We start from the raw sequence: 13730 nt of genomic DNA on the forward strand, positions 1-13730 counted from the left end.
GCATTTCTGCAACGCACAGGCAGACGGGTAACCAGACACGTAAATAATTAAATTTTTAAATAAGATTATGGAATCCCTTCTGTCTCGTCTTCTGCTTCAACACTATTTGTTTTCTATTCATTGGGGTATGAATATGTGATTTACTTGAATATTGTGATTTACATGAATAGAGAATGTAAAAATCAAATATACATAATATGAGCAATTTAAATATTATATATCCCATATATGATTTTAAAGACTATTTATATTTAATTTTAATGCGAAACAATTAACATTTGAAGCTTTATCAATTATTTATAATCATCTATCACTGCTATTATTATTATAGCTCGTGCAGGGTGGTATTTACCAGTTCACAATGCAGAACGATTGCTCTTGATTGGATAACGGTTTCTCTGTTTCTGTTTTGTTTTTGTTTTGTCGCTTCCTGTCATTTGCCGCTTGCAGTTTTCGGCTTACTCAGTTTTTGCTGCGGTCAGTGCGACAAGTAAAATTTCCGGTTTCCGTTCTGCATTAACGTCCACGTGCGTTCGGAGCACTATCTGAGACGAGAAGGCAACTATTTTTTAGCGCCAAGTAACGCCAATTGCTGCTTATAAGCCCAGTGTGAACGTCCAATAAAATTCTTGTGCAATTGGCACTGCAAAATGCGAACTCATTTAAATTTCATACAATCTTTGGCATGGAGCTTTGAGCTTGGAGTGCCACACAGGGGCAGGGCGGTGGCAGATGGCAGTTTGCAGCTGGCAGTTGGTAGTTGGGGGGCGGCAATGGGCGTTGGGGCTGGGTTGAAGCTGGGGTTTGGTTAGTACACCCGAGGGCATTGGGTGCAAATGAGCAAAGTTGAGCGTCCTCTTTGTTTATGACTCAGACGCCGCTGGCAGGGCGTGAAAGGAGGCGCCCTTGTGTAAAAAATCGCATTGTTCTGTATGAGTGAGTGCGCCTGTGTGCGTGCTCTTTCCCTGGCATTTGCGTTTGTGTGTGCTCAACAACAACGACAACAACGACTACAACGGTAACACATGTCTCAATGCTGAAAGCAACCTGTTGTAGCTGCTGCGTCTACAAATACAGCCAAATGTGGGTACAATTCATGCGAAAAATATGGATAAGGCTCATGAGGGGTCCGATTGTTCTCTTATTACCATATTTGTTTGTATTAGTATTATTTATAATGATATTATTTTCATATTATATAAAATATTTTCTGTTTGTGGGGTATTTTTGATACAATTATGGTTATACAGACTCTTGTATTCTATTACTATTAGTTTTATTTTTATACCCTGAACCCATTGAAAATGGGAAATCAGGGTATAATGGTTTTGTTAAAAGTATGTAACAGGCAGAAGGAGGCGTGGCAGACCCCACAAAGTATATATATTCTTGATCAGGACGACAAGCTGAGTCGATTTGGCCCTGTCCGTCTGTCTGTCCGTCCGTATGTATGAACGCGTCGATTTCAGAAGATATAAGAGCTAGAGACTTCAACTTTTTTTTAAAATGTCCGTATATATCACGCGCAGATCGAGTTTATCACTAAAAAACGATAACTCATTCCGATACTTTTTTATCGATAAAAAACCTTATCGAAGATCACTTAAATAATTATATCTCCTACATCTTTCAAGCTAGAGTCTCCAAATTTAAAATGTATATTAAGATGAATTTTATACAATTTCGGTTTTTGTTAAAATTTACCCCCCACACCTAAATCCACCCCCTCACCCTCATCTTTGTAAAAGTCGTATATCAAATACTAGAGACTTGAGCTTCGGTATACACATACATTTTAACATTATGATTACGTTCTGAAAGTTTCATTGCGATCGTACGTCTAGAAATTAAATTATTCAACAAATAAGTTTTCATTATATTGCCAACACTGCAGCGCAACCCAAGCGCAATCGCCTGTATATGTGAGTGTGTGTGTGTGCGTGTATTTGTTTGTATGCGTGTGTGTGTGCGTGTATTTGTATGTATGCGTGTGTGTGTGTGTGTGCGTGTGTGTTTGCTAATTATTTTTGAAATATCAGTTGCTTGTAGGGTTCAGGGGATCTCGTAGTCGAGCTGTCTCGACTAGAGCTTTCTTACTTGTTATAAAACAATTTATTACTTAAATAATAATGAGCTAAAGTTAATAATAAGTTATCCAGATTTAACATATACCCAATTATTTCGCTTTTACGATTAATTGAATAATTTAATAGTATAATTCATTCGGATTCTAGTAGAAGATTGAGCGAGATCTACCTCTCTCTCTACCTCACTCTCTTATCGTATCACTTTCACTCTTTTTACTTAGCTCTCTCTCTCTCTCTCTCTGTCGCTCTATTTCTACTTCTTTTTTCTCTTATCGTATTACTCTCTGTCTTTCTTCTTATCTTTTAATTTCTTTTCATATATCATCTATCTTTCTTTCAATGTCTCCGTCTCTGTCTCTCTGTCGCTCTCTCTCTACTTCTCTTTCACTCTCTTTTTTTCTCACACTATTTCTACATTGTGCTAAAGTGAAGTCATAGACTTAAGTATGAAAAGTTGTAAACTATTCGAGCTGTACTTAAGTATTTTCCGTATGATCTCACCTCTGAATTCGTTAAGTATTCGACATAACAAATTTTGCTCAACTCCATTTAACTCACGAGTGTTGGAATGTAAATTTGTGAATTATTGTTTTTTGTTTCTCAATACATTTTGATATAAGGCACTATGAAAGTGTCTCTCTAAAAGTTTTTCCAGTGATTTATATTCCTCATAGTTCATGCTGACCGTGTACATTTTTCTAGGTTAAGCCCATGAATCCAATGAAGACTTCTAAATTGCAAGCTACTAAAGCTTAGCCCGGAAAATGCGAGCAAGAATCTCCCGGCATCTTCTGGCAGAGTTATTATTATCGGTTATCTGTCTTACTTTTGCTTTACAGATGTAATAACAAAGAGCAAATTAAATATTTGTTTAGATTATATACTGAAGAAAAGCGACTAAAATATCATTTATACACAAACATCTACAATGACTCTTTCGATTATTGTTGAAGATAAATAAGTGTTTTATTATAATTGATTAACGTCTAATGATAATGGGATCCACTAATCAAGCTAGCGACAGCAATCGATGTCTCAGCGAGGAGCCTTTGGGCCTACAGTGAAAGCGTTGACTGTATCCAGGGCAAATAGGCGCCAACATTGACGTAGACCCCGGGCACGTTTGCCTGCCCGCAGCCGATGCCCCAGGCGACGAGGCCGACCACATACCAGAGCCCATTGCTGGTGCAGACGAGGGGAGAGCCGCCATCGCCGGTGCACGCATCCTTGCCAGGCTCGCCGCCGGCGCAGATGAAGCTGATGGGGTTGAGGGCAAAGGCCGGCCCGAGGCGCGTGGACTGCAGTGCCGTTTGGCAATTGGCATTCGGTATTAGGGGTACATCCACCTGACGCATAATCGCCTGGTATGCGCCCGTCGGTCCAAAGTCGTTCTTGCCCCAGCCAGCCACCCAGCAGCGCTGTCCCACGAAGCTGACAGTGGGCAGGCAAATGGTGCCAATGGTGGAGCGGCTGGTAAGGGAGACGGGCGTGGCCAGCTTCAGTATGGCCACATTGTTTTGCAGATTATTGGGATTGAAAGCGGGATTCACATAGACATTAGAGACGAGCACATCTTGCGCCGGTATGGGCTCACTAATGCTGGCCGCATTCCATTCGCCCAGGCGCACCTTAAAGGAGTTCAAACTAACAGAGAATTAGGACGAGCTGCGGTGTATGGGCTGCCAAGTACTCACGCCAAGTTGTAGACCTTGTGGGCGGCAGTCAGCACATGTTGTGCTGTGATTAGCGCCCCACCGCCCAGATACACGTCTGCTGTGGTCAGCAGCGCCGCTTGCCAGGGATACGCGCCGAAGCTGGCTTGCCCGGGACCAGCCAGAGCCGAGCCTGCTGGAGGTGGAAACCGCAATCCGCATTGATAGTTGCCCGCCTGGCAGCAGGCCACCAGACCATAGTTACAGGTCAAAGGAGCCGCTGTGGTGCTGGCTGTGGGCTGAAAGCAGAGCAAGGATTAGATTGATAGTCCCAGGATCATCTCCTTTGTCCTAGCCAAGCGACTCACCACTCCGCCACTGTTCACAATGCGTATATCCAGCTGACCGCTGCCGTCATTTGGAGGCGTGGGCAGTGGATTCGGACAGGATCCAGCGGGCACGCAACGGCAATTACTTGCGGCGGGAGTCACTACGGCACTTATGGGCGGCACCAAGGTGCCCACAATCAATTGTCGCGCGAGCACTGCAAGAGGTCAAGTGAGAAGAGCTTCGTATGCCACTCGCCAGCTTCGACTTACGCGTGTGATTATCCAGATTGCCTGCATCGCTGGGCTGGGGTGCGCTCTGCTCGGTTAGGGAGCCAAAGCTCCAGCCGTGCACACCAGTGTCACCGAGCAGCTGGAGGAGCAGCAGGCCGAGTGTTGATAGTAGTGCATTCATCGCCTATACAATGGCAACTAACCTGGTTAAGTGACATGCCACCTGGCTATATAGGGCGATCCGAGCGTACGTCCAGCACATAAATTACCAACCAAACGACCTCAGTTTTGAGTGAGCTCCAGCTCAGGGATTTTCCGAGCTGCATAAAGCAAAAAAAAGAAAATTAAACGCTCTCAACCGCAATCATAAAGAACAGCAACAATGTGAGAGATAATCAATGCGACATTTGAATGCTTTCAACTTTTAACTCTGATGGTTTAACGCAGCTGAAGCTAGTAGGAAATTTTTAGGTCTGCATATCCATATTATTAAAATATAGCTTAGAAACTTGCTAACTTTATTTTAAAATGTTGTTCTATGTGCTTCAATAAGGTAATTCCCCTTCAAAACATGCTATCTGTTTTTAGAAATCTGTTAATTGAACAAACGATGTCTCGATGATAAATGACGATAAATAATTTACTAAAAATATAGAAAACAGAGTAGATGTTTACTTAGCTAGCCAAATATAGCCAAAAGACTAAAGATATTTTTAAATGTCTCGAAGCCCTGATTTAAATTCTTTTTTAATTTAAATTATACTCCAAATACTGTATTACCTAAGCTTCTATAAATCTTGAGAATACTATGTAATTATATGGAAAAGCTATTTTTTTATCAGAATTGGGAATAGATTACATTAATTAATATAATATTTATTTAAATATGCAATTAATTATTGGAAAATAGCCGCAATATTATTAATACTGTTTTTACAATTAAATTATTAATATGATTTATACATATGTACGTATATTTTCACTATTGAAAATTGCTTAAGTTAAAGATAACAAGGTAGCTGATGAGCTCAAATTTATCTATAGTGTGTATAGAGTGTCAGCTACTCATATGTATATTAGTATGCGTGCATTTGTGTATATGTGAAAATTAAATAAACAAACGTCCATCCATAATAATAACAAATACATTTTGTACACTCACCCGTAAGCCGCGAGGCTAGTAAAATGAGTGAAAAAACTCTGTCTGTATTCGATATGCGGTCATTGGATAATAAATAAATTGCGCTGACAAATTTGATAGTGATTATGTTCATGTTGCTTTTCTTTTTTTTCCATTGTGTGTGTTGGCTGTGACAATTTTTGATTTGATTTTAACAATTTAATGGTTTAATTGTGCAAACATGCACTGGCATGAGCACTATTATAATAGTTGTTGTTATTAATATTATTGTTGTTGTCTTTGTTGTTAACAAACGCTTAACACTTCGATAAACATTTTAACTAAAAAAAAGAACCGTAAGACATTTAAATATTTTAAGCTTAGATAAAGAAAGTTTAGAATGCAAAGCTTTTGCCCTATCGACCAACTCGAGTTGGTTGCCTGGGTAAGAATTCAATTCATATTACGAATCGAAATGTTCAGCGGAGGTCACGTATTATTGGACTTCTCGGCCATACCAAAGTTGCATGGGCCAGAGAATTTTTGGCATTGGCGAATGCTCCTGCGCGCCTATTTGGAGTCAGCTGACCTCTGGAGGGACGACCATCCCAAGGATGTGAGTTTTATTTTCTAGCTGAAAGTTGTAAGAAACCTTACTAAGTTTTTTATTTCACTTTGCTTTCTGTTTTTTTTAGAACCCCCACGCCAAGTTCATAGTTTTGGCCTCTGTGCAGTCTGATAAGATAGAGCCAGGATACGATGATGAGACACCAAAGCAAATATTTAAAAGTCTAGAAGAACGTTTCCGCCCATATTAGTGGGGAATTTAATTCTCTAATAATAAAAGTTATATACATATAATAATTCTAAATAATTCAAATATTGCTTCATATATGATCCACACAAATCAAATGATATTGGCTTTTTAAATGAACAGATAAAAAAACTAAATAACAAAAATTATGTTTGTCTTTGATAATTTCAATATATTTTTAAATTAATAATAATTAAGCTTAAGTTGTATTGAAAAAGATAAAAATTAACTTAAAGCTCAATTTGCTTTTACAGAAACAAGAAATACATTTGATAATAATTATTCGATCAAAGCTCTGCTACCATGATTGTAATTTAAATTGAATTGTTGGCGCGCAAATTGACTACGCGTGAAGTTGGCTGCGCGCAAATTTCAGCTCAGGTGAAGTTGGCTGCAAAGCGATAGTTATAAATATATTTAGTTCACTTAACTTTGGCTGCGGAACTAAATATATTCATAGCTATCATAAAAAATAAACATTAATTATGAAACACAGCATTTATTCTTAAAGAACAAAATTTGAAAAATAGCTATTGAACAAGTTGGCAGCCACTGTGATAAGGTCACACTCGAATAGTCACAACACTAATCGATATATAAAGTCTATCGTGCTATCGACTTAAGCTGTTTTTTGTTTTCGATGACAGTTGCACTTCAGAAGTCAAATCGTAAAGACGTGCGGAGCGCGTGTGCTTAATATTTGCTTTCTAACTAAACGTTAGAGTTAAGATACATTTTAACTAATGACTCTAAACCAAAACATGAGAAAGTTTTTTCAATACTAACAACGAAATTAATAAACTACAAGAAACGACTGATACAATAACCAGCACGAACTGCAATAAGTGACAAAAAATCAAAGCAGGCCAAGAAGAAGAGGAAGAAGCCAAAACAACGCGACATCGACACCTGTTTGCCTGCATTCCTGAACCTGTGCAACACTGTGCGTTTCGGTGTTTGTGTGCGTGTATGTGCATGTGTATGTGTAATATTAAAGAATACGAACTTCCAAACGAATTTTATTTTTTAAACAGTGTTTAAATAATTATCAATTTGTTTGGCCATTGCTGCAATTGCAACATTTTGCAGCCGCCGCGCCTGCGCAGAAGAAACAACAGCAGAAACAACAGCAGAAACATAAACACAAACATAAACGAAAACCGGTTAGAGTGAGACAAGAAGACCGCACGCACACACAGTTGCAAACTGCTCACACACACACATAGTTTGTATTCGTTTTTTTTGTTTGCGTTTGCTTGGAAAATAGAAATAGAAGGAAACACAAAAGTCCCAACAGAAAAAGAAAAAAGAAAAAGAAGAAATAATCAATTGCAAGTGTTGAAAAGTGTGACGATACACAAAGAAAACAAAAAGCCAATTCACACGAAATAAGAAATTAGAAATAATAATTGTGCTGTGCGCGGAAATTGGGTAACAGAAAAAAAAAAATAATAATACCAAATTTTTAAAAATATGTTTGCATAAGGGTTAATGCCCAAACGCCTTATCGTTAAACAAATCAATGGCCGCGCGTATAACGAAAGTGAATTAAGGTCCCAAAATAATTGTAACAGCAATTTCCTAACCAGTTTCGAGAGGTTCGCCCTTATCTGGAACGCCAAGCCACTTGTTGTCCGAATTGGTGAGTAATAGCCTTAATATTCTTTATTGTTTGGCTCTAATCTCTTTACCTGGTCTTGTGGAATGTCCCTCGCGGAGTCTTTTATCTTTGTAAGGCATTAACTTCCCCCCCCAATGGATCATTGACCAACATTTGAACTGGCTCCGCGCGAACCAAAAAAAACATTTCAACTTTCACTGAATTGCGCGCCAAAATTGAATTGGATTTGCGCAAATTTGATAGCGAATTCCAAATTTGATATGCAATCGAGTTTTCTCTTGTAAATCAAATTTATTTCATGTATCTGCTTTTATTTTGTGGCTTTTCATATTGTCGCTGTCGTTGTTGTTGTTGTTGTTGTTGCTGGGGTTTGTTTATTATTATTGTTTTCGCTTGGAGCTGATGTAACCAAAAGCTGATTGCCGAACCGATTTGCAGCTTCATTAAGCTCAACTCGCCTCAAATTGAGTGTAAGGCGAGGCGAAGCTGATTATGAGATAATCAGCAAATTGCTCCACACAATTGCGGAACACGCTGCAAGTCATGAGAGAAAGAGCTTTAACTGTTAATCATTTCCTCGGCTCACAGGCGAACAAGTAAAGCGTAATTGTTCAACATTAAATAAGACTAATTAAAAACTCTGCCTAAATAGTTCAAGAAACCTATGCGGCTCGTTAAGGAATGTAAGTAGATCCACTTAGTAATTGCATCTAAAACTTGGTAGGCTTATAAAATTACAAGCAAATATATGATTTAAAGTGGTATTTATGCTCCTCATAGTGCTCTAAATATTTATTAAAAAGTTTCACTATTGCCATAAATCGATAAATATGAAAATCATATTTTATTTTACAAACATGACTTGAACAATTTTCGCACAGTCGCACAATCGCACACAGTTAATATTAGCCGCGCTTTCCTCTTAGTAACTCCGGCTAAGCCAAAACTAACCGCAAGTTGTTTGCAATTGAATTTGAAGCATGACTCATGACTGTTGCTCCATTCATTCAAATGCTTAGCTGCATAAATGAATACAAACTGGAAAACAAAATTCCAACTTCAATAGCCCAAATATTCCCACCAAAAAAATAAAAATAAAATGCTGCAGAAATAAACAAATAGCAGCAGCAGCAGCAGCAACAACAGCATTTTTAAGCCAAGCCGTCAACAACAACTTTATGAAAACCAACAGCAACAACAACAACTTGATACAAACTATGCAAAAAGTTATATAAAAAACACGTTGAGCATCGATGTGTATGTGTGTGTGTGTGTGGCAACAGTGCAGTGTGCAGTGGAGCTGGACGGGGCGGTGAGGTGGAGACACATGACGCTCACTTTGAGCCACGCTTCAATTGCAAATGCGCCAGCAAGCAAAAAGCATTGACGCAGCTACCAGATATTGTTGTTGCTGTTGTTGTAATTGTAAATTCTACAGGTTTCGCTTACACTGTCTGTGTAGCAGTTGTTGCCTTAATGGCGCACAACAACAGCAACGACAACAACAACAACAATGCAATTTTACGCCAGAGCTAAAAAGGCGATCGAATCGAAGCAATCGTCGATCAAAGCTCCTCCAATCGTAGGCAAACCGGGCCAAAAGCCAGACAGCATCCGATTTGCAGGCACTGTGGCCACAAACCAGATGTACAAGCGCAATGACATAAGCTGCTTTGAAATCCTTAAAGGATGTATTATAATAATAGATTTTTAATCGAATATAGTTGATGGAGTAGAGTGGATAGTATTCTCCGGAAATTCGTTTCACGGCGGATTAAAGCTATAGGAACTGTTGTTGTTGCTGCTTAAAGTTAATGACTATCAATTAAAAGTAGTCAATAATTATATAAATTTTATGCTTCAGTAAGCGAAATATATATAATCATATCATAGCAATAGATAATGCGAGGCTCGAATAAGGCTAATGCCTATAAAAGTCCTAGAAATATATACAAATATATAAGCAAATATATTAACTTATTTATAAATATATAAAATAATATATACATTTAAAATTAATATAAAAAAAATATATAAATTTATATATCAATTTAATAGTATTTCAAGTGTTTATCTGTTCACAATTTGCATTCCCAAAGAGAACTCACGAAAGCCCACTTAGAATGGATTGGGGTATTTGAGCAACGTTTTGTCTTGGATTGTGCCCACTGTGCAGCGGCTGCACATTGCATTGGCTTGCCCCACAACAACGTTGCAGTAATACTTTGTCTATGGGTCCCCCGAGCGGCTGCCTGCCTGCCTGCGTGCCGCTGGTTCGTGGCCAAGTTGCCCAAGTTGGCCAACTGCTTGTTGGCCACTTGGTGCTCGATACGAATTGGCAGCCGTCGGGGGCTTCAGTCGATGCGATTCAACTCGAATCGGTTTAGCTTTGGTTTGGTTTCGATTTGTTGCTGTCGTTGTGCGATTGGAACTCGTAATTGTTTCATAAAACGCAAAACTGGCCGGACAGGCCAACTGACAAGGGAGCACTGCAGCAGCGAGGGCGTAGCGGTGCGGGGCGTGGCAGGCTAGCTCTGAAAACAGGTGCGCAAAACGCAAGCGCGCGTTTTCTGGTTTTTTGTTTTGGCTTTTCGAATTGCGAGTTGAGAGTTGGCTGGCTTTTGGGGCAACACATTTCGGTTTTAATTATGGCTTTGCGAATCGCATGCGATATATATCGCATGCACAAACATGTATGTAATGGCACAAGGTTGTTATGCAAAGAAAAGACAAGGAGAGAGAGGGAAGAGTTATTCCCTTTGGCAATGGAAGTGGTTAAACATGCGTAAATACAGATGCATAAATATGGATACACATATACACATACATACATACATATATGTATATGCACAATCACAAGATCCACTCTGGGCGGTTGAGCAATTGACTGGGCAGCGCTTATTGGAGCGCAACGCACTGGACAGCACGTAGACTGAAATCGTCTAGAAATCATGTTCTACATTCACAGTCATTCATGTGGGGAAGATTATATACATATGGTTGTTCTGTTCTGATCTGATCTAGATTGTCATTGGCCTGCCTATGGGCACAGCATAAGAGCACTTGAAGCCAGGCGAATCTTATATTGATTATAGCCGTCGTCGTATCTCGATGCGTGACATTAACTCGTACAGTTAAACAGTTATTCTACAGTTTGTTTTCTAGATTGTTAAGTACAGTGCAAACTCGATTGTTGTAAGGTCTTTCAGAGAACATTTGTTTATTTTCAATTCAAGTCGAAAACAGATTGATTGTGGTTCAAGTCTTTTCACGCTGTCACCTCTAATTTGTTGTAAACTATTTATTAGGCCCAAGGTCATCTGTTAATGAATCATTGTTGTTAGTATACCCTAAACAGCTCTAATGGAATTGATTAAATAATTGAGTCACACTAAGAATTACGCAGTTGTAAGTGTCAGGAGACGTAAATGGCTTTACAAGTGTCTTATCTGGGCGATGGGGCTACTGTTTAGATAATGATGAGGGCTTGGGCTGTTCATATGGCACTTAATCATGTGGCATTACAACTGAAAGTATCTAGCAGATACAAAACGTTCTAATGCCAAGGAAATTCGAGAACGCTCTGCCATCTGCTCATTTGCAATCTCTAAGATACTTTGTAGCTGGCTTCGCTGCCTTACTTCAAACTTAAATACCATAAGCTGCGCGGCACACAACCATAAATAAATGCACACACACATACACTCATCTGGAGTGTGTATACAACTAGATTGTATCTCAAGTTACGCGCACACGCGTCGCCTTTTGTCGGCGCATTTGTGTTTACACCTGATTGCAATTTGTATCTAGCAGATACAAGTGTGCTTTGCATACAACGAATGCCGTTAAAATGATATAAACAGCGAGCTTTTTAGCCGTTACTGTAACCGACTCGGATGTATCTCTGTGTATCTCTCGGTATCCATGTATCCGAGTATCTGCGTATCTGCATGCAGCGAAGCGCGCCGACAAAAATACAAGTTTTGTTTTCTTAACGTTTAGTTTTACCTCATGGTATTTTCTTGCGGCCTTATTAATATTTATCAATTTGTTATTTAACTTGTTTTTGATTTCTTTGTCTTCTTTTTATATGCATTTTTTATATTTTAAAAACAACCTTTTTTTTAAACAAATTCAAAGAGTCGCAAAGTAAAAAGAAAAAGCCACAAATTTTTGCATAATTTGGACACATCTAAAGGGGTTTTATTTGCTTAAGGTGTAGCCAACAGAGAAGAGGTAGACGAAGGAGAAAGGCAAGAAGAAGCAGCTGCAACAGTGAATAATGTTCGTTTTGTTTTAATTGATTTTCGAACATTTATTGCTGCGTATTCAAGGCATTTTGCTAAAATAGCCAATTTGACCTTATTATCGAGTATCTGTCTTGCTCGGAATGATAATTAAGTACTTGAACGTCGCTTGGACAGGTGGCTTTGCGTGCTGCTTTAATTAATTGTATGGAATAATGAATGTTGACTGAAATGAAATGCCTCATGGCTTAGATATCAGAGCTGGTCATTAATATTTCATTTCTTGGCCATTTATTATGGCCATAGAACCGTGTCAAAGCATTTAAAATCAATTTGGAAACGCAATTAAAACATGTGCTAAACTCTAACTGGAAAATAAAAAAAAATGCTATCAATATTCAGGTGAAACCTCAAGCGACGAAAGCTGAGCACCAAAAGGCGATAAAAAACTGTTTGGTTTAGTTTTTTTTTTACAGCTCGCAGCTCGCAGCTCGCAGCTGACAGCTGACTATTACAACGGACTGTTGGCCCGTAAGCTGCGAACCGTAAGCCGCGCCCACGATAAGCGTATTTACATTGCGGGCTGTGCAATCCGAGTGCTTGGCAGCTGGCTTAGAACACTTAACCATGCCCAGAGTTTCTATCTTATAAAACAGCACGCATTCTTGACTGTTTGCCCAGTATCTGCCACTGCGACTGCGACTGCGACTGCGGCTTTGTTGTATTTCACATTTGGTTAGTTTAGTTTTTTATGGCTCACAGTTCTGTTGAAATTCTTATGAAATGCTTTTCGCACTAAGTTAGTGTGTAAATTTTTAGTACAAGCTGCGCATAGGCGCAGATAAATACGAATACGAATGTGTGTGGAATAGTTTTTATAGCCGAAGATTCTGCTCATGCACAGCCTCGCCGTTAACGTCGTGTATAATCAGCTGGTATGCTCTATCTCTTTGGTTACCTAAGCCAAGCTATCTAAATGAATTGCTGGCCATAATAAATCAAGAGCTATATTATCGGTGCTTTAGCAAATTGCAGGGCAATTGTTATGTGAGCAAATGTTATTAAAGACCATTTGTGTCTAAATGCTATTGACATTGATTTGAAAGGTTATATTGTGATTGTGCAAGTGTATGTGACAGAGGGTAGAAGGAAGCGTTACGGACTACGCAAAGTCTATACATTCATTAGTTTATCTCTCTGAACTCGTTAGCAACTAGAGCTAGATATTTGCAGCTTTAAATATTCGTTCTTATGTGGCGTCTGTGGAATAAGTTTATGAGATTTGCTTTGATATCGCTTCTCATTTCACTAATATCAATCAATATTGATGTCATATTATAAAAGATGAAGGATTCGACGTATTTGTGCATGTGTTTCGTCTTATGTGTGGTGCTTTTTGTGGAACATCGGCAACTGCTACTGCAGCCGTTCCGAGTAGTTTTTAATATGATATCCTGTGAGTCATTGGAACAGCTTTTTGCTAGGTATCAGTATCTCTCAGACAGACATTTTCCAGAGAATTGGAGAATTGGTATTGGATGTAGAAACGAAAGCGTTAGAACTCATGTCTTGGAATCCAAGGCTTAAACTCGATTGAGATTTATACGAATTTTCATATATGTAAACTGA

General features: G+C 39.0%; 3 protein-coding genes across 4 annotated transcripts in view; 2 read left to right on the forward strand and 1 right to left on the reverse strand.

Moving 5' to 3' along the window:
- Positions 1-3028: 3028 nt before the first annotated feature.
- Positions 3029-4513, reverse strand: LOC108649173 (inactive CLIP domain-containing serine protease A3). Its single transcript, XM_018098193.3, has 4 exons — positions 4339-4513; positions 4108-4283; positions 3782-4038; positions 3029-3731 (listed from the first exon to the last, which is right to left on the reverse strand). The coding sequence occupies exons 1-4, from the start codon at positions 4478-4480 to the stop codon at positions 3143-3145; spliced, it is 1164 nt and encodes a 387-aa protein (XP_017953682.1). The 5' UTR covers positions 4481-4513; the 3' UTR covers positions 3029-3142.
- Positions 4514-5860: 1347 nt separating this feature from the next.
- LOC108660183 (uncharacterized) lies at positions 5861-6284 on the forward strand. Its single transcript, XM_018113488.3, has 2 exons — positions 5861-6035; positions 6115-6284. Exons 1-2 carry the CDS (start codon positions 5895-5897, stop codon positions 6235-6237), a joined length of 264 nt encoding a protein of 87 aa, XP_017968977.1. The 5' UTR covers positions 5861-5894; the 3' UTR covers positions 6238-6284.
- Positions 6285-6855: 571 nt separating this feature from the next.
- The window catches only part of LOC108660185 (uncharacterized), a 41036-nt gene continuing 34161 nt past the window's right edge, over positions 6856-13730 (forward strand). Inside the window, exon 1 of one of the 2 annotated variants that reach the window (XM_089256235.1) lies at positions 6856-7875. The gene's annotated coding sequence lies outside the window, so the exon portion shown is untranslated. The remainder of the gene's footprint in view (positions 7876-13730) is intronic. The other variant, XM_089256234.1, reaches the window with a different exon arrangement.

This window comes from Drosophila navojoa, chromosome 2, assembly GCF_054131105.1.
Source record: "Drosophila navojoa isolate 15081-1374.11 chromosome 2, UAZ_NAV_1.0, whole genome shotgun sequence".
In the NCBI taxonomy this organism is placed as follows: domain Eukaryota; kingdom Metazoa; phylum Arthropoda; class Insecta; order Diptera; family Drosophilidae; genus Drosophila; species Drosophila navojoa.